Source organism: Eptesicus fuscus, chromosome 6 (genome assembly GCF_027574615.1).
Source record: "Eptesicus fuscus isolate TK198812 chromosome 6, DD_ASM_mEF_20220401, whole genome shotgun sequence".
Lineage (NCBI taxonomy): Eukaryota > Metazoa > Chordata > Mammalia > Chiroptera > Vespertilionidae > Eptesicus > Eptesicus fuscus.
The window spans coordinates 17,558,314-17,576,006 of record NC_072478.1 but is presented as its reverse complement, the minus strand read 5'-3'; the positions used below and the strand labels follow the sequence as shown (position 1 = coordinate 17,576,006).

Sequence of the window (17,693 nt, the reverse complement as noted above, 5' to 3'; positions counted from 1 at the left end):
CCTTCCTCTATCTCTAAAATAATCCATTAAAAAGAGAGTGAGAAGGGGCGTCAGGGGACAGAGCACACAGTGACGCCGGGACCCCTTGCTTTCCTCCAGCAAGGCACCGCCTTTGCTCACCTGGCCCCATTCTCTCCCAGCCTCTGTCGGAAAGCGTGGATGGCGAGCCCAGCACGAAGAAGGCAGCCGTGCAGAAGAAGAAGTCGGTCGATGCATCTACCAGCACTGACTCAGGGCTGTCCCCGGGTGCCCAGGCTGACTCTAAGTGAGTGAGGGTTTTGGGGGTGGCTCAGGCCTCCAGTTTTGGGGTGGTCTGGTCTCCTAAACCAACGACAGTTATGAAACTGAGTCAGGCAGGTGCTTGCTCAGTAGCAGTTCTATGACAAGAGGCCCTCATGGAGCCCAGGTCCTGGCAGCATCAGGATGAAACGGTTCCACTGAAGCCGGAGCCAATGTGTGTCACCTCCTCTGGGTCCGGACAGATGGGTTCTATCTGGCTTTTTATGGAATCAGAACCAGCTGTCCCACTCCTACCTTCAACACCTCCTGGGTCCTCGGATAGAAAATCTAGGCCAAAACTTTGTCCCCAGAAGCTCCTGCCCAAGTGCTACAGGTGGTTCCATCCCAGAGCAGAGAGGGTGGGCTGTGGAGCAGGGAGGTGAAGAACAGGCTGGAGTGAGAGGCAGAGAAACCCCACCACCAAAGCTAAGAGCCACCAGTAGAGTGTCTTCAAACAATGGGAATTTCCCCTCACAGTGCTGGAGGCCACAAGTCCAGAATCCAGGTGTCCTGGGGCGTGCTTCATGCCTCTTCCAGCTCTAGGGACGCCAGGGGCCCTTGGCCGTGGATGCGTTCGCTCAGTCTCTGCCTCTGTCGTCACATGGCCTTCTCCGGTGTCATCTCTCTGTCTCATAAGGATACTTATCCCCCCCGGGTAACCCAGATGACCTCATCTTGAGATCTGTCACTTAGTGTGTTAGTCCATTCCGGTTGCTATAACAAACTCCCACAGAATGAGCAGCTTAAATGGCGGGCATAATTCCATTCCCCAGGGCTCCACCCTTACAGTCCACTCACCTCCCAAAGGCCCCACCTCCTAATCACATCACATTGGGGATTAGGCTCCAGCCTATGATTGGTTTTTTTGCCAATAATCGAAACTTCATTGAAAAACTGACACCAAAATAGGAGATCACTGTTGTATACTCACAAAATTAAATGTAGTTACATTATCTTGGCAGATTAACTAGAACTACTGAACTGATAAGGTTTTCTGTGATGTAACAAAAATTCAGGAAGTTGTGTGGATCATTAGTGTTGGGTTCTTCTAAACGGACACCCGCCTGCTGTGAGTTAGCCTCTCCTCCTGTCAGCGCCACAACCCTGTTAACAACCTGCACAAAGAACCACTGTCTGGGCTTGGCTGGAAACGGGTGGTCTTGCCCTGGCCGGTGTGGGTCAGCATTTATTTTATCTTATTTAGTTAGTTAGTTTTTGTTTGTTTGTTTTTATTTTTCATTGGGGTCAGTGTTTAGACTATTGGCCCGGGCACCAAAGGGTCACAGATTTGATTCCCGGCCAAAGGCACATACCTGGGTTGCAGGTTCAATCCCTGGCCCTGGTCAGGGTGCATGTAAGAGGCAACCAATCAATGTGTCTCTCTCACATTTCTTTCTTCTCTCTCTCTCTCTCTCTCTCTCTCTCTCTCTCTCTTCCCCTCCATCACTCTCTCCCTTCCACTCTCTAAAAATGGAAAAAATAGCCTCCGGTGAGGATTAACAAAACAAAAAAAAAACTGTGGTGATCTTTGATCTTGTAGCAAACTGGACATTTTACATACATAAAGTAAGAATTTGGATTTGAACTAGCAATTTTTTAAAGTATATATTATATATATATATATATTTTTTTTAATTGATTTCAGAGGGGAAGGAAGAGGGAGAGAGAGAGAGAGACATCAATGATGAGAATCATTGATCGGCTGCCTCCTGCACGCCCCCTACTGGGGATCAAGCCTGCAACCTGGGCATGTGCCCTTGACCAGAATCGAACTCGGGACCCTTCAGTCTACAGGCTGATGCTCTAGCCACTGAACCAAACCAGCTAGGACTGAACTAGCAATTTTTTTAAGTTTTTCCTTTCCTCTTCCAAGGATGGATGTAGTAAGTCTCTAGCCAAAGGCATGCTGATCCTTTCACAAGCCCAGCCCATCACGATCTCTGAGGTGACACCCTGGCCACCAGCACACAATCAGGCGCATGGCATCAACTTCAGCATATGAATTTGGGGAGACACACACATACAGTCTATAAAACGTGGTCACATCTGCAAAGACCCTTCCCCGTATAAGCTCATGCTCATAGCCTCTGAGGGTAGACACAGTTTTGGGGGGCCACTTTTCACCTCCCCACATACCCAGTAGCCACAGTGCACGACTTCGTGTTTATTTTTTGTCCTTTTTCCCCGTAATCTTGTACCATAAAAGCATGAGGAGGACGGGGAGGTTTTATTTATTTTTCATATGAATATGGGGTCAGCATCTGATTGGCATCTTGCTCTTTCACCTGACTCCTCCGTCAGTTCACGAAAATTGACCTTATTTTTGGTAGCACTGGATTCCATCAATAACAAAGAAAAGGGGTATTTGTCTTTATGGTAAGGTGGCCCTTTCCTTGGCCTTATCTTTTTTTGTTTCCTGCGGCTTAAACAGAACCCTGACTTTCTCCTTCAGGTCCACATTTAAGAGACTTTTCCTGCATAAGAACAAGGATAAAAAGTACAGCCTGGAGGGCACGGAGGAGACAGAGAGCTCGGTCCCCGGGCACATCGTGCTGGAAGCCGTCACCATGAAGAAGAATCTAGAAGGTTGGTCACCCGAAGCCTCAGGGATGGGCGGCAGAGCCCCGGGGGCCCCTGGGGTCATCCATCCCCAATGAGGCCTTGGGCACAGGCCTCCGGGCTGGTTCCTCCCTTGGAGGCACTTTCTGGTTGTAGATCCGTTCACAGCAATAGGGATCCTGGTTCCCTTTGTGACCAGGCCCCAAGAGGCTGACCATCGTCCCCCCCAGAACCCACCCTCACCAGCCACTCCTTCTCCCCAACAGCCCCATCGGGCCACCAGCACCGCCACGCCACGGGCGAGAAGCACACCAAGGAGACAGGAGGCAAAGGGAAGAAAAACCGAAACCTCAAGATAGGCAGAATCACGGTGTCAGAGAAGTGGCGGGAGTCGGTGTTCCGCCAGATCACCAATGCCAACGAGCTCAAGTACCTGGATGAGTTCCTGCTCAACAAGGTAGGCCATCGCGGGTTCAGGGGGCCTGAGACACGCACAGGACGGGGTATGTGCGTGGGCTCAGCGGGGCCACCCAGGCTGTCACCACCCAGCAAAGTTTTCAGAGCCACCTTAGCGGGCTGGAAACAGGAAGTCCAGGGGCACCGTGCTAACACAGGAAGTGACGTTTCCTGTAAAGCCTGGCCTGGGCTCACACAAGACCACTTGTAACTTATATTCGTTTAGGTCAGCCCAGGAACAGGTGTTCCTCAGCATCCGTTGTGCTCAGCACGTGGCAAATTCAAGTTTTGCTTTTTGGAACTTTCTGGGGTGTTGTGTTTTGTTTTTGTCTTCTGAATTGGTTAAATCTACAGATGTGGAACCCATGGGTATGGAGGGCCAACTTTATTTAAATTTCTCTGAAAAATGTCTGTGAGGTCTTATTAGGGGCTGGACACACTGCAGAACTGTGTTACAATCCAAAGCATCTGAGCCCTGGCTGGTTTGGCTCAGTGGATAGATTGTTGGCTTGTAGACTGAAGGGTCCAGGGTTCAATTCCCGGTCAGGGCACATACCCAGGTTGCAGGCTCAATCCCCAGTAGGGGGCGTGCAGGAGGCAGCCGATCCATGGTTCTCATCATTGATGTTTCTATCTCTCTCTTCCTCTCTGAAATAAATAAAAATATTATTTTAAAAAAAAAAAGCATCTGATTCTGGGATGAGCCTGTCCCAGGGGCCATGGCGAGGGGTTGTAACCTGTGCTGGAATTGTCTCACGTGCATGCGTACAGGCATGGGGGCTGGGTGCCCAGCAGATGCATTTTATCCTGTGGTTCCTGCCCAGGACGTTTGAAACCTGCAATTAGAAGACACTTAGACGCTTCATCTGTTGTATTGCAGTGACCTTTGGGGGCAGTTGCCCCTCTTGCTCACACACACAAGGAAACAAACACCAAGATCCGGAATAACCTGGGCAAGACACACCTATGTCCCGCTGGACTATCTCTAGGTCCACCATCCTTGCTGTGGCTCGGCCATAGCCCAGCTGTGGCCATGAACTTATTTTGTTTAGAATAACCTTCCCCCCACTCCCACCCCCCGCCCTGCAGTCCCCAGTGAGTGACCCAGCCCCTAATGTCAACAGTTTGAACCTGGGCTAAATGGACCGGAGAGACCGAGTTGGCCGGAGAGCCCTAATTTTATCCTGTGAGCCCAGGTTCAGGGAAGGGCTTGGGATGGGGCAGAGTGGTGACCACTCAGATGCCCAATCTGAGGAGACACAGGGTCAGTGGGTCTCTCCTTTCCTCGCCCTCTACAGATAAATGACCTGCGTTCCCAGAAGACACCCATCGAGAGCTTGTTCATCGAGGCCACAGAGAAGTTCAGGAGCAACCTCAAGACCATGTACTCAGTCCCTGTATGTGTGGCCCCAGCCCCAGGCAATCACCCAGCCTTCCCCAGGATGCACCTTGCCCCCTCCCCACCCCCATCAGTCTGTCCAGGGGAGTCACACCTTCCATCCTTGCAGAACGGGAAGATCCACGTCGGCTATAAGGACCTGATGGAGAACTACCAGATTGTTGTGAGCAACCTGGCGGCCGAGCGTGGCGAGAAGGACCCCAACCTAGTCCTCAACCTCTTCCAGTCCCTGCTGGATGAGTTCACCCGTGGGCACTCCAAGAATGATTTCGAGCTGCCCAAGGTTGGTGGTGCCACTCTGAGTGTGGGCAGGGTCCCAGCATGGTGTGGGGGGCCAGCTGGGGAAAGGGTTGCCCCAGGGGCCCACACAGACCTGCCTTGTGCTCCCTCACAGCAAAGCAAAGCTCAGAAGAAGAAGCGGAAGCAGGAACGCGCTGTAAGTATGCGTGTGCACACGTGTGTGTGTGTGTGTGTGTATGTGTGTGTGTGTGTGTGTATGCGCGCGCGCGCTCGAGCATGTGTTTTCCTGCCCAGTCCTAAAGACACTAGCTGTGAATGAGTAGCCCCTGGCCCTGAGATGCTGCTCAGCACCCTCCTCGGTCCCCAGGTCCAGCAGCACAATGGGCACGTGTTCGCCAGCTACCAGGTGAGCATCCCGCAGTCGTGCGAGCAGTGCCTCTCCTACATCTGGCTCATGGACAAGGCCCTGATCTGCAGCGGTGAGTGTCCCAGAACTCCAGCCATGCTCCCCACCACTGTACCCCTGACCTCTCCACCAAACCCCCGATTACCCATTGTAACCCATGGTAACCCCTGACCCTCCACCAAATCTCCAGACTACCCCTGTACCTCCTGACCCCCTTGGTACCCCTCACAGTGCCCCTAACCCTGCCACCATGTTCCCAACCCCTTGCTGAGCACCAGGGCCTTCCCCCCAAACCACAGGATGGATCTTTCCAGAACACTGCCCCAGCCACATCTCACCCACTCAACCCCCCGCCAGAGCAGGTCACCCTGTGTCCCACCTCTGGGCCTTTGTGCACACACCTGAGCTGCTAGCCCCTCCCACATGTTCCAGGGGAAGCCAGTCAGTCCCCACCAGCAGACCCTCGGTCAGGTGGACAGGAGGCAACCAAGCACTTGCGTTTTCCTGGGACCAGCCCGGCCTGGCTTTCTTTCCACACAGGGTCTCCTCCTCTCCCTCTGGGCCATGTGTGAGCAGCTCTCCCTCCCCTGTCTGTCACAAATACCTCAGCAGTTGTCACTGTGCTGAGATGAGGGTGCACCCAGGTGCCCCCTACTTTTTATTGTAGCTGATTTCTTCTTTCCATGCATGACATTCCCCTAGTCTGGTGTCGGTGTGGTTGGGAGAAACCAAAGCAACATCACTCATACCACTATCACAGGCCAGATCCTCAGGGCTACCCCCTGGCAGGACTGAGGCGTAGGCCCCTAAGCCCTGGCTCCTGTCTCCCTGGCCAGGCTGGCTCTGAGGAGCAGCAGCTACGAACACCTGCCAACACAGCCCCCTGGCCTGGGAATCAGGGCAGAGATTTGTGTGGGGCAAGTTTAGAATCCAGTTGGCGGGTCCCTGTCCCCCTAGCCATTGGGACAGGCAGCTACGGGAACCTGGGGTCCCTAATGCTCCGCCTGTGACCACCCTCCCCCCGCCCTGCCTCACCATGACCTCCTAGTGTGCAAGATGACCTGCCACAAGAAGTGCATGCACAAGATTCAGACCTACTGCTCCTATCCATGTGGGAGGAAGGTGAGCCCATCGCGGCCGGGAGCTTTGCAAAACAACATTAGGTTCAGGGCCAGGTGCCCCAACCAAGCACATCCGCTTCTGCCTGAGCCCCTAAAGCAGGGGCCAGGCTTGTGTAGCATCTCAGGCCTGGCCCTGCTCTTCCCTGCCCTGGGTGGTGGAGGGAATCCCCCCTCACTGTGCCCACGAGGAAGGCGGGGTCCTGAGCACTGGGCGGAGGCAGGAGCTGGGACTGACTGCTCTCAGAGGACCCTGGGTGCTCCTCATAGGGAGTCCCTGCCCCGTCGCCCTTGATCTGACCTCTGCAGCCCAGCGCACTCAGCAACCTGCAATGGGGAATGAGGGAGAGAGGGACGGCGCCCACAGAGGAGGCATGAGGGCCGCCAGGGAGGACAGCTAACCCAGGCTTCGCCCCATCCCCCGGGATTGCAGAGCGAGCCGGGTACCGAGCCGGGCCACTTTGGCGTGTGCGTGGACAGCTTAACCAGTGACAAGGCTTCAGTGCCCATCGTACTGGAGAAGCTTCTGGAACACGTGGAGATGCACGGCCTATACACCGAGGGCCTCTACCGCAAGTCAGGCGCCGCCAACCGCACGCGGGAGCTCCGGCAAGCGCTGCAGACAGGTGGGTGCTACGGCAGGTGGGACCTGCGTACAGGCAGGCGTTCAGAGCAGGTGGGCAGCAGGAAGGCACCATGCAGGGCTCCTGCCTGCCCTGTGCTCACCGGCCCTGCTCGCCCTTCCCTCAGACCCCTCGACAGTCAAGCTGGATAACTTCCCCATCCACGCCATCACCGGGGTGCTCAAGCAGTGGCTGAGGGAGCTGCCCGAACCCCTCATGACCTTCGCCCAGTATGGCGACTTCCTCCGAGCTGTGGGTGAGTCCGTGATGGTGGCAAGGGCAGGCAGGTGGTTGATACCGGGGTCATAGCCATGAGCACCCTGCGGCCAGCCAGGGAGGCGGGACCACCCAGTCACAGCTGAGAAACCAAGGCCTGGGGTGGGACCGGGACCCCTCTGTGGCCCTGCATTCTTTCCCCACACGGCGGAGGCTCTCCTGTCCCCACGGTGTGTGGAGGTGGGGCCCTTGGGGAGCTGATACCTTGGCCTTCCTAGAGCTGCCAGAGAAGCAGGAGCAACTGGCCGCCATCTATGCCGTCCTGGAGCACCTGCCGGAAGCCAATCACAACTCTTTGGAGCGGCTCATCTTCCACCTGGTCAAGCAAGTGCCCGCGGCCACTCTCTGTGGGATGGGGGGTCCCTGCAGGAGCCCCCACTGCCCACTCCCGGGCGAGTGTTCTCTGCTGGTTCTGCACCAGGACGTGGGCCCATGTTGAGGGGTCTGGGGGATCCCCCAACCACCCCCTCCCTAACTGCTGCTCGCTGCGCAGGGTGGCCCTGCTCGAGGACGTGAACCGCATGTCACCCGGTGCACTGGCCATCATCTTCGCACCCTGCCTCCTGCGCTGCCCTGACAACTCAGACCCGTTGACCAGCATGAAGGACGTCCTTAAGATCACCACGTGAGTGCCAGGCCGGCCCCACCCCCCACACACTCTGGAGGGCCCTGCCAGGGAACCCTCCGAGTTCTTCTGAGGCTGAAGACTGTGAAGGCGGGGAAGACCTCACCCCTCATCACAGGGTGAGGGACAGACATGCAGTCAGTGTACTCCCCTCCGGCAGCAGAGAGAGCTGGTAGCAAACAGAAGCGCTGGTCTCCAGGTTTCTCCTTTCCCCTGAGCCTTCTGCAAAATTCTCCAGAAATTCCTCAAAAGGCCCTAGCTGGTTTGGCTCAGTGGATAGAGCGTCGGCCTGTGGACTGAAGGGTCTCAGGTTCAATTCTGGTCAAGGGCACATGCCTGGGTTATGGGCTTGATCCCCAGTAGAGGGCGTGCAGGAGGCAGCCAATCAATAGTTCTCTCTCATCATTGATGATCCTAGCTCTCTCTTCCTCTCCCTTCCTCTCTGAAATGAATAAAAATATATATATATTTTTTAACTTTTTTTTTTAAGTTCCTCAGAAGATCGTCAGACATCAGTCACTAAGAGGACATAGTTTAGGTGACTTGAGAAAACAAGAACCTGTCGCTGCAGGTGGTTTCATGAGGCAAACACACCAAGAAGGCCTGACAGTACAGCCCAAGGCCACACTTGTCACAATTAGTGAAAGGTGACAGATAGGCAGTGAGCATAGAGGGGCCTGGCCTGGCCTGGCAGATTTGCTTCCAGCCTCTTCCAGCACAGTCATCCTCCTTTCTCCCTTATGTGCTTCTGGTGACGGGAATGAGTGTGACTGGTCGTCCATCCAGGCTGAGTGCCCTCCGAGCTGAATACTCCGGGTTGAGTCCCTCCAGTACTGACCGCTCCAGGCTGGCCCTGACCACTGAGCAGATGAACTGCCGGTTACAGTGCATGTTCTGGAGCCCGGGGGCCAGCTGCCTGCAGTCCTTAGGACAAGTTTCCCAGGCTCCCTGCACTTCACACTTCTCTGTGAAATGAGATAATTCCCACCCTGCAGCAGCGTGACTGAAGAGTCAGTTCACTCCAACCCGCTGTGCATACTTCTTCCTTCAGACAAGGAGGCTTGTTGAGATGGGAACTCAGGCTCAGAGAGGTGGAGTGAGTCGTCCAAGGTCACCCAGCCAGTCAGCTGGGGTCAAGATGGCAGCTACAGCCATATCCCTGGCCCTGCCTGGTCTCTGGATGGGTCTCTGCCTTGGCCGTGGTGCCATCTCCAGCCAGCACCTCCCTGGATATCAGGTCCCCAGGCCAGCCATCCCTGGCACCGTCTCTGAGTCACCCTCTCCATGGGCCTTCGCCACAGGTGCGTAGAGATGCTGATCAAGGAACAGATGAGGAAGTACAAGGTGAAGATGGAGGAGATCAGCCAGCTGGAGGCCGCCGAGAGCATTGCCTTCCGCAGGCTCTCGCTCCTGCGACAGAACACTGTGAGCACTTGGTGTGGTGGGGTCCTCCGCGGGGGTGTGGCTGGAACATGGCCTGGGTGGGAGTGGCCCTGTGAGCAGGGCTTGGGTCAGGACGGGGTCTCATTTCCCTTACCACCAACACCCCTGGCTACAGGCAGCTGGGTCCGGGGCCAGTTCCTACCTCAGCCCAATGACCACTGCCCTGCCCTGTCTCTTTGCCCTGCCCTCACAGGGCAGTGGGAGACTGTCACCCAGTGGGTGGTGTTTCACCCTCCAGCCCTGGTCCTTGCTGACTTGGGCCCCGCCCACAGGGGACTGATCCCACAGAAGTGGCCCCAGTGTGGGGGGTGGGAGGGATTTAGAGGGCAGGTCCTGGGCTTCCATGGGAGGACCCTGTCCTTGTCCCCATGGTCAGATGTGGCTCAGTGACCATAACACAACCGGTGTCTTCGTCGTGGTCCCAATGTGGTCACCCTCTGTTCATCTCTCCCCCCAGCCATGGCCTCTCAAATTGGGGTTTTCGTCTCCCTATGAGGGGGTCCTGGTATGTACACGATTGGTGGGCCCACCCTGCATGTCTTCAGTGCAGTGCATGCTGGGATTCCCCTCTGCCCCCAGGGTCCCCGTAGGGTAGGCCCAGCATGTCCTAACCTCTGGAAGTGCATGCTGGGGTTCCCCTCTGCCCCCAGGGTCCCCGTAGGGTAGGCCCAGCATGTCCTAACCTCTGGAAGTGCATGCTGGGGTTCCCCTCTGCCCCCAGGGTCCCCGTAGGGTAGGCCCAGCATGTCCTAACCTCTGGAAGTGCATGCTGGGGGAGGCCTGTTGCCTGTTGGCCACCTGTGCTGAGGACAACTAACCAGCTGTGCCAGGGCCACTTGGTTAAGAGTGGTTCCTGGAGAAGCCTCACTAAGCCCAGCCAGCCAGCCACAGCAGAACTAACCACCCCTGGGGCTACGCACGCCACCCTCTCTCCACCCGCAAGCACTGACCCCACCCGCCCGGAGGGCCCGCCAAACCTGCTGCCTCTCCGTTGCAGAACAAGAGCCCCACGGCCCGGGGAAGCAGCAGCGGCCCAGAGGAGCTGGGGGTGCTGCCCGAGGAGGAGGCAGCCGGCCACGACGAGGACGAGGACCGGGAGAAGGAGATCCTCATCGAGCGGATCCAGTCCATCAAGGAGGAGAAGCAAGTGTCCCTCTGTCCCCTTCCCGCCCTCGTCTGCACCATCCAGCCCCATCCACCAGTCCCTCCACTATGCACTGGAGCCAATGGGGCAGGCTCAGTCCTGCCGCCCAGTGCCCACCTCATGGAGCGCTGCGCTCCTAAAACACAGCCTGGAGCTCTGTGTAAATTCCTTCTTCTCCGCAGGGAACCATGGTGCCCACTGGAGAGAAAGGGCAACAGGGGTGATGTTCAGACTTTGTCTTGAAGGTGGCCGTAGCTAGGGTGACTAATTTGTGTCCAGTTGAGATATGAGTGTGAAGTTGTGCCAGAAGACCATGTGACCCAGGGCACCTGGCCACCCTAGTCTTACAGAGTAGGGTGCTCCAGGCAGAGGGAACAACACGTGCAAAGTCCTAAGGCAGGGTTCCTCGCTTGCTCAGTCCTGGGCCAGATGCCTGGCTTCCCTCAACAGCCTGACACCTTCTTCCTGTGAGCTTAGCGGGGCCAGGGCATTTGGGGCCGGGTATGCTCTGGGGGAGGGGCGTTCTGGAGGCAGGGAGTCCCATCCAGGACCAGGATGTCCTGCTCTGTCCCATACTGCCCTGGCACTTTCCATGGGGTGCTCTTTCACCATGGGAACAGCCTGGGACCTGGGACCCCCCCTCTCATTCCCAGGGAGGATATCACCTACCGGCTGCCAGAGCTGGACCCTCGGGGCTCTGACGAGGAGAACCTGGACTCGGAGACTTCGGCCAGCACCGAGAGTCTGTTGGAAGAGCGGGCCGGGCGGGGGACCTCGGAAGGTCAGTATTAAGGTAGCGTCTGCTTTTTTCCTCCCATGTCCACCCCTGGCAGGCCCCCGGGCAAGGGTCTGTCTGCCAGCCCTGAAGCTGCAGTAACCCTGCCATCTGTCTCTCAAAAGGACCCCCCGCACCTGCTCTCCCCTGCCCCAGTGCACCTGCCCCGAGCCCCCTCCCCGAGGTGGCCGCCCCTCCAAGACGAAAGCCGTCGTCCTTCATGACGGTCAGAGTGAAGACCCCCCGGCGGACCCCCATCATGCCCACGGCCAACATCAAGCTCCCCCCTGGCCTGCCCTCCTACCTCCCTGGTCAGGCACCAGGTGCCCAGGAGGCTGCCACGCTAGTGAGACGCCGAGAGACCCCTGCCCGACGCCCGGACCAGGTACACTCTGTGTATATCACACCGGGTGCACACCTGCCTGTGCAGGGCACTCAGGAGCCCCTGGACAAGGATGACCAGCCACCTGGGGCCAAACGGAGGTACTCAGACCCCCCGACCTACTGCCTGCCCCCCACCTCAGGCCAGGCCAATGGCTGAGGGCCCGAACATCTGAGGACAGCCGAGTGCCGGAGCTCCAGCATTCGGCTCTCCGAGAAGGATCTGGAATGAAAAGCTCCAAGAGCAATGTGAGGTGGGCACTGGCTCCAACTGCAGAGTCCAGCAGGGACAGGCCGGCTGGCTGGCCAGGGCTGAGCCCCAATTTCACACAGTGCCGCCGAGAGCCCCAAATCCTGGCAGGCAGCCTGGCCTCTCCCACCCGTTTTGTATGGTTTTACAGTTAACTGTTACTTTGTGCCTGGTTTACATAACTTTAAACTGTAACAGCCTTAACAGAAGACCAAACTGTTTTTTATAAGTGTATGTACAGACTTTTATATTAACGCCCTGCCTCGCCTTTATAACCTGGACACGGACTTCAGAGCAAAACCCACATGGCCGCCTCACCTTGAAGACTCAGGCCCACAGTGAGGACGGCTTGGACCAGGGGTTTGGACCATTGGGACACCTGACTGTCCCCAGTCTGTCTGGGTCTCATCGTCGGGCCTGGCCAGCAGCCATCGGCCCCCGTGCATTCAGAGACGCAATGGAGCCTTCCATGGTGATCCAGGCTGTTGACTGGAGTGAGGACATGAGGTGGGGGGCAGCCTTCACCTGGGGTACCACAGACCTCATATCCAGGGTGACTCAAATGTGGTCATCACTCTGTCCACTGTTCCCTGAGTGGAGCAGGCCACCCTTGGCACTGCCTGTCCCATGTGGCAGAACAGGAACTCAGGACTGCTCAAGGGTGAGGAGGGCAAGGCCTGAGTTTGCACATCCCTGGGAACAGCCTGGGGACCTCCAGAGCGGGGCTCCCGTCTCTCAGGCTCCTCTCCTGGACACCTGGACAGATGGCCCTGGGTCTGGGACTAGAGGTGTCCTACAAACCATGTGAAATAAAGAAACGGTGACTGAGGTGTTGATGTGATACCTGCTCTGGGTTGGAGGAGCATGGGACAGCAGGGTTGCGGTCTCCTCTGGAAGGGCCTGCCTTGCTCCTCCAGCAAACACCGCTGTTGGAATTTCACACATTTCCATCCCTGCGGGGGTTGGGCCTGCTGGAGGCTCCTGCATATTGATCCAGAAACCAGAGGGAGCAGGGAGTTCCTGGAGCTACATTCTGTGAGAAGAGCCTGCTGTCCTGGGAGCTGCCGCTTTCACCCTCTTTCCGCCTACCCAGGCCAGGGCCGTCCACCCAGAGGGTGCCCTCTCTCCGCCTACCCCAGCCAGGGCCGTCCACCCGGAGGGTGCCCTCTCTCCGCCTACCCCAGCCAGGGCCGTCCACCCGGAGGGTGCCCTCTCTCCGCCTACCCCAGCCAGGACCGTCCACCCTGAGGGTGGGAGGCAGTTGGTGGGCCTCACAGAGCCAGGAACAACTTCCCCACACACAAGCTCCCAGGCTGCAAACGGGCAGTTGTGGGAACTGGCTGACAGGTGGGGCAGTGAAGACCACACGTGCTGGAGAGTTAGGAGACTTGTCCAGTCACACACTGGGATGAGGCATGGCTGGGATTCAAAACCTACTGCCTCTAGAGCAGCTGTCACCAGAGGTCTGCGGACCACCGGTTGCCAACCGCTGCTTCATCCATCCTGGGTTCGGTTTCATCCCTTGTACCCTTTGAGGACACCAGGCCCACTAGTGTGATGGGAACACAGGTGACCTGGGGGCTGGGAAGATAAAACGTTTGCACTCCATCTTCATTCACCCTGTCTGCTTGGGGTGAGCCTGAGCTCCCTGGGGGCCTGGGGGGGGCTAGGACTGGGTTCTTTCCATGGGGGTCTGAGCCTTAGGGGTGACCCAGCCCCATCTCACTCCAAGGGCTAACCTGTGTCCCCCTTGAAGCGACACTGTCCCACTGCCATTTCCCAAGAAAGGGCTGGAGGGCTGAGTCAGAGTCAGGGTTGGGAACGAGAAGCTCATAACCACCTAAGACGAGGTGAGAACCCAACCCATGGATTCCCAAGTCCAAGGCCTTAACCTCTTCCCTCCTCCCCTGGAGGAAGGCTGCTTGGGTGTGGGAAGAGCCCAGCCAGGAGTGAGTGTGGTGGAGGAATTTTGAAAAGGGGGCGGGGGAGGAATGAGCAGAGACTGGTTGCACGTGCGCCTGATACCGAAGGCCCTACCTGGTCCTCAGCCTTCCATCAAGGGTTAAGATGGCCACGAAGAAAGCTGGCGGTTCGGCCCTGAGTAAATACGGACCCCGTGGCCTCTCCAGGAGACAAGACGTCACTCCCGCCCTAAAGATGGGACTGCGAAAGAGAGGGGCACGCCCACCCGGAAGGAGGTCAAGTGAAGGTACTTCCGCCCTCAAGAGGGCGCGGGCGGAAGGGGCGGGGTGGCGCCGGCGGAAGGGGCGGGTACCGCCGGTCGGTGATGGCAGCGTCCAGGCTGGAACTGAACCTGGTGCGGCTGCTGTGCCGCTGCGAGGCAATGGCAGCAGAGAAGCGGGACCCGGACGAATGGCGTCTAGAGAAGGTGGGGGACCCTGCATTGCCGCTTAGAGCTCGACTCTCTTAGGGAGGTGCCCGGGGCTGGCAGCCGGACCCCGCCCCCCATCAGCCGCCCTGGCCACGCCCCTTCGGTGGGCGCCGCCACGTCCACCCGCTCCGTCCACCCTCGTCCCTGGGGTTCAGCGGGCCCCGCCTCCTTGACATTGGCCCCTTCCGTTTTCCAGCCCCTAACCCCTCCCTGGCTCTGCCCCCTTCGAGCAAGATGGGGAGGGATGGGGGTGCCGGCTGACACCCACTTTTCCTCCCCAGTACGTGGGAGCCCTCGAGGACATGCTGCAGGCCCTGAAAGCCCAGACGAGGTGAGTGCCGACGGCCAGAAGGGCTTCATATCGGAGGGTAGGGGCCACGGGGGGCGGGAGGCAGGGTCTGTAGGGGGGCCGTTAGGCTCCAGTCCTTGCTGGGACCTTTCTCTGAACGGGGGACAGCGGACAGGTTTTCTTGTTCGACATCTCGCCATCCAGCAAACCGGTCTGTGAAGTGATCAATGAATATTCCCGCAAGGTTGACTTTCTGAAGGGGATGCTGCAGGCGGAGAAGCTGGTGAGCACAGGAACCTCTTCCTCCGCTTTCTCAGCCTTCAGCTGGCTCTCCTGGGTCCCCGTGACACCTCCTCCCTCTTCTGTAGACTTCCTCCTCAGAGAAGGCACTAGCCAACCAGTTCCTGGCCCCCGGCCGAGTGCCAACCACTGCCAGGGAGCGGGTGCCCGCCACCAAGACGGTCCATCTGCAGTCACGGGCACGCTACACCAGCGAGATGCGGAGTGAGCTGCTAGGCATGGTAGGGCACCCTCCCTGCTCCTGGGGAACCCTTCCGTCAGGGAGGGAGTTCAGTGCATGAGGGTCGCCAGAACAAGAAATACTATCAGATACAGGGACCCTAACCTAGGGGCCTCTGCCCTAGGCCATAAAACAAGGCTTCCCAACAGAGGGCATTCTGGTCAGGGTTTTGCTAGAGGAAGAGGAATTTGTTTGGTACGTGGCAAAAGGCGCACATGTCTGGTTAAGCCACAGAGTTGGCCCAGTGCAAGATTTGGCTCCTGGCTTGCCCCCTGCCACAGATAGACAAGATTTTTTCATCTTTAAAATAGGATGGCAGAGAACTTTCCATAGATCAGTTAAACCGTTCAAAATGTGAGCTGTTGTCATTACTAATTGATAGTTGAGGAAACTGAGGGTCAGAGGTTGTGGGACTTGCCCGGGGCCCTGACTAAGGATACTGAGGTTCTGAGAGCAGAAAGGACGGGTTTGGGGGCATGACAAGGTACGTGACCTCCCGCCTGTCCCTTTTTCCCACAGGACTCTGCTGGAGGTGAGTTGCCCTGAGCAGAACAGGACTCAAGTCCCAACTGCCTGGGACATAACATGTGACCTTGCTGCCCCCCATCCCTTGTGCCTCATCTGGCTCCCACAGGGTCCTCCACAGCCCAGGGAGTGTCCCTGGGGGCATTACCAAGTCATGTCTGGAGGGGGCAGCTGTGACAGAGGAAGTGGTGCCCAGAGGAAACCAGGGGGAGGGACCTGGGGCCAGGGGAAGCCCAGATGGGGGTGAGGAAAACATCCCAGACAAAAGGGCATTTGAGCTAGAGCTTTGAGGGGTGATCAGGAGCCTGCTGGGCAGCAGACAAGTTGGGGAAGGGTCTATGTGTAGCAGACCCATCCCAGGTAATGGTCAAGAAACCAGAATGCAGAGAACCAATCCTCTCCTTTCTGCGTGGCCTGTTCCTCTTCCAGAGCCCAAGCTGGATGTGAGGAAGAGAACGTGAGTGTCCTCAGCCCTTGGGCAGCACTGGGGGGAGGAGGGCTGGACAAATCTTGGACCACTGAGGAGCCACCACAAGCGTCTAACCCATCAGACGCCACTTCCGGGAATGCTTTACCCAGAAGCCAAAGCAAAGAAGGGGCCAGTAGCTGTAGCCATAACCTCTGGGTTCCCTGGGAACATGTTTGTCTCTTCCCCCACCTCCCACCCCACGCCCATCTCATGTCTACCTGTCCACCGTGTGTGAGGTCAGTGGGGTGGCAGGTCCCAGGCCCAGGGATGAGAAGCAGTCAGCAGCCGAGCTAGACCTCGTCCTGCAGCAGCACCAGAACCTCCAGGAGAAGCTGGCAGAAGAAATGCTAGGCCTGGCCCGGAGCCTTAAGACCAACACACTGGCCGCCCAGAGTGTCATCAAGAAGGACAACCAGGTGTGAGGACTATGGGAACTGCGGCTTCTGCCCTGGGACATAGAGAAGGTTTCCCAGTAGAGGGGCATTGTGGCTGGGACTTGGCTGGATAAATACAAATTTGGTAGCAGACAAGATTCCCAGCTGAGGAAACAGCACCAGCCACGGCCAAGAGGTGCTGACTTGCCCCAGGGCAGTAGGGGGAGTCCACACTGACCCCAGTCCTTTATACTCTCACCCCTAGACCCTGTCGCACTCACTCAAGATGGCCGACCAGAACCTGGAGAAGCTGAAGACAGAATCAGAACGGCTGGAGCAGCACACACAGAAATCCGTCAACTGGCTGCTTTGGGCGATGCTTATCATTGTCTGCTTCATTTTCATCAGCATGATCCTCTTCATCCGAATCATGCCCAAACTCAAATAAAGACCCGCCTGGCCCAAGCTGGTTAGGCTCAGTGGATAGAGCATCGGCCTGCAGACTGAAGGGTTTGATTCCATGCCCGGATTGCAGGCTCAAATCCCCAGTAGGGGTCATGCAGGAGTCAGGCAGCTAATCAATGATTCTCTCTCATCATTGATGTTTCTATCTCTCTCCCTCTCCCTTCCTCTCTGAAATCAATAAAAATATATTTAAAAATAAAAAGACCCGGACTGGCCAACCCTTTCTGTGTTCTGTCTGCCCTTCACCCCTCTCCAGAGGTGCCCTTTGGGGTGGACAAGATGGGTAGGCCCTTGGAGGCCCCCGAGAGCCACAAAGACTACATAAGCAGAGCGGGGAGATTAGGTTGGGGACAGGGGTAGTGACTCAGCAACCCCCCTGTTTTCCCCACACCCAAACCCCTACCCCCCGGTCTGGTAGAATCAGAGCCAACTAACAATGCCTCCTCACCCTGTGGAGTCAGGGTGAGGCCTGGAGGGTGGGGAAGGAATGGGCCATGCCTAGAGAAGGGGGCATCAGTGCTAGGCCTTCCTTGCAATTGAAGGTGATAATTTAGGGACAGGGCTCAGCACAGCCTAGGCTCTCAGGACACTGCAGGTGCTTCACACTGTCATTCGGCAAATGGGAGGGTTCGTGGAGACCCTGCCCTGCCCTGCCCTGCCCTGCCCGGGCTATAGTCTGATCATT

The 17,693-nt window shown here is 57.2% G+C and overlaps 2 protein-coding genes and 1 long non-coding RNA gene across 4 annotated transcripts in view; 2 read left to right on the top strand and 1 right to left on the bottom strand.

Moving 5' to 3' along the window:
* The window catches only part of MYO9B (myosin IXB), an 86,496-nt gene extending 73,693 nt beyond the window's left edge, over window positions 1–12,803 (top strand). The window contains exons 25-41 of the mRNA XM_054717302.1: window positions 141–265; window positions 2,732–2,865; window positions 3,105–3,295; window positions 4,593–4,691; window positions 4,803–4,976; window positions 5,088–5,129; window positions 5,301–5,412; window positions 6,388–6,461; window positions 6,891–7,083; window positions 7,208–7,336; window positions 7,575–7,680; window positions 7,850–7,981; window positions 9,283–9,406; window positions 9,882–9,929; window positions 10,422–10,567; window positions 11,222–11,349; window positions 11,469–12,803. Of these exons, the coding sequence (XP_054573277.1) occupies window positions 141–265; window positions 2,732–2,865; window positions 3,105–3,295; window positions 4,593–4,691; window positions 4,803–4,976; window positions 5,088–5,129; window positions 5,301–5,412; window positions 6,388–6,461; window positions 6,891–7,083; window positions 7,208–7,336; window positions 7,575–7,680; window positions 7,850–7,981; window positions 9,283–9,406; window positions 9,882–9,929; window positions 10,422–10,567; window positions 11,222–11,349; window positions 11,469–11,884 (2,373 nt within the window). The 3' untranslated portion in view covers window positions 11,885–12,803. The remainder of the gene's footprint in view (window positions 1–140; window positions 266–2,731; window positions 2,866–3,104; window positions 3,296–4,592; window positions 4,692–4,802; window positions 4,977–5,087; window positions 5,130–5,300; window positions 5,413–6,387; window positions 6,462–6,890; window positions 7,084–7,207; window positions 7,337–7,574; window positions 7,681–7,849; window positions 7,982–9,282; window positions 9,407–9,881; window positions 9,930–10,421; window positions 10,568–11,221; window positions 11,350–11,468) is intronic.
* LOC129149391 (uncharacterized) lies at window positions 3,678–14,130 on the bottom strand. Of its 2 annotated transcripts, XR_008556296.1 has the most exons (4): window positions 14,012–14,130; window positions 11,238–11,312; window positions 4,064–4,130; window positions 3,678–3,942 (listed from the first exon to the last, which is right to left on the bottom strand). It is a non-coding gene; the product is annotated as an uncharacterized LOC129149391 (long non-coding RNA). The 2 variants fall into 2 exon arrangements; XR_008556297.1 differs by lacking the exon at window positions 3,678–3,942 and having other exon boundaries at window positions 3,992–4,130.
* A 108-nt stretch (window positions 14,131–14,238) lies between these two features.
* On the top strand, window positions 14,239–17,222 carry USE1 (unconventional SNARE in the ER 1). Its single transcript, XM_008157807.3, has 8 exons — window positions 14,239–14,363; window positions 14,648–14,697; window positions 14,860–14,938; window positions 15,024–15,176; window positions 15,695–15,707; window positions 16,130–16,157; window positions 16,411–16,585; window positions 16,809–17,222. The coding sequence occupies exons 1-8, from the start codon at window positions 14,262–14,264 to the stop codon at window positions 16,989–16,991; spliced, it is 783 nt and encodes a 260-aa protein (XP_008156029.1). The 5' UTR covers window positions 14,239–14,261; the 3' UTR covers window positions 16,992–17,222.
* The last annotated feature ends 471 nt before the right edge of the window (window positions 17,223–17,693 follow it).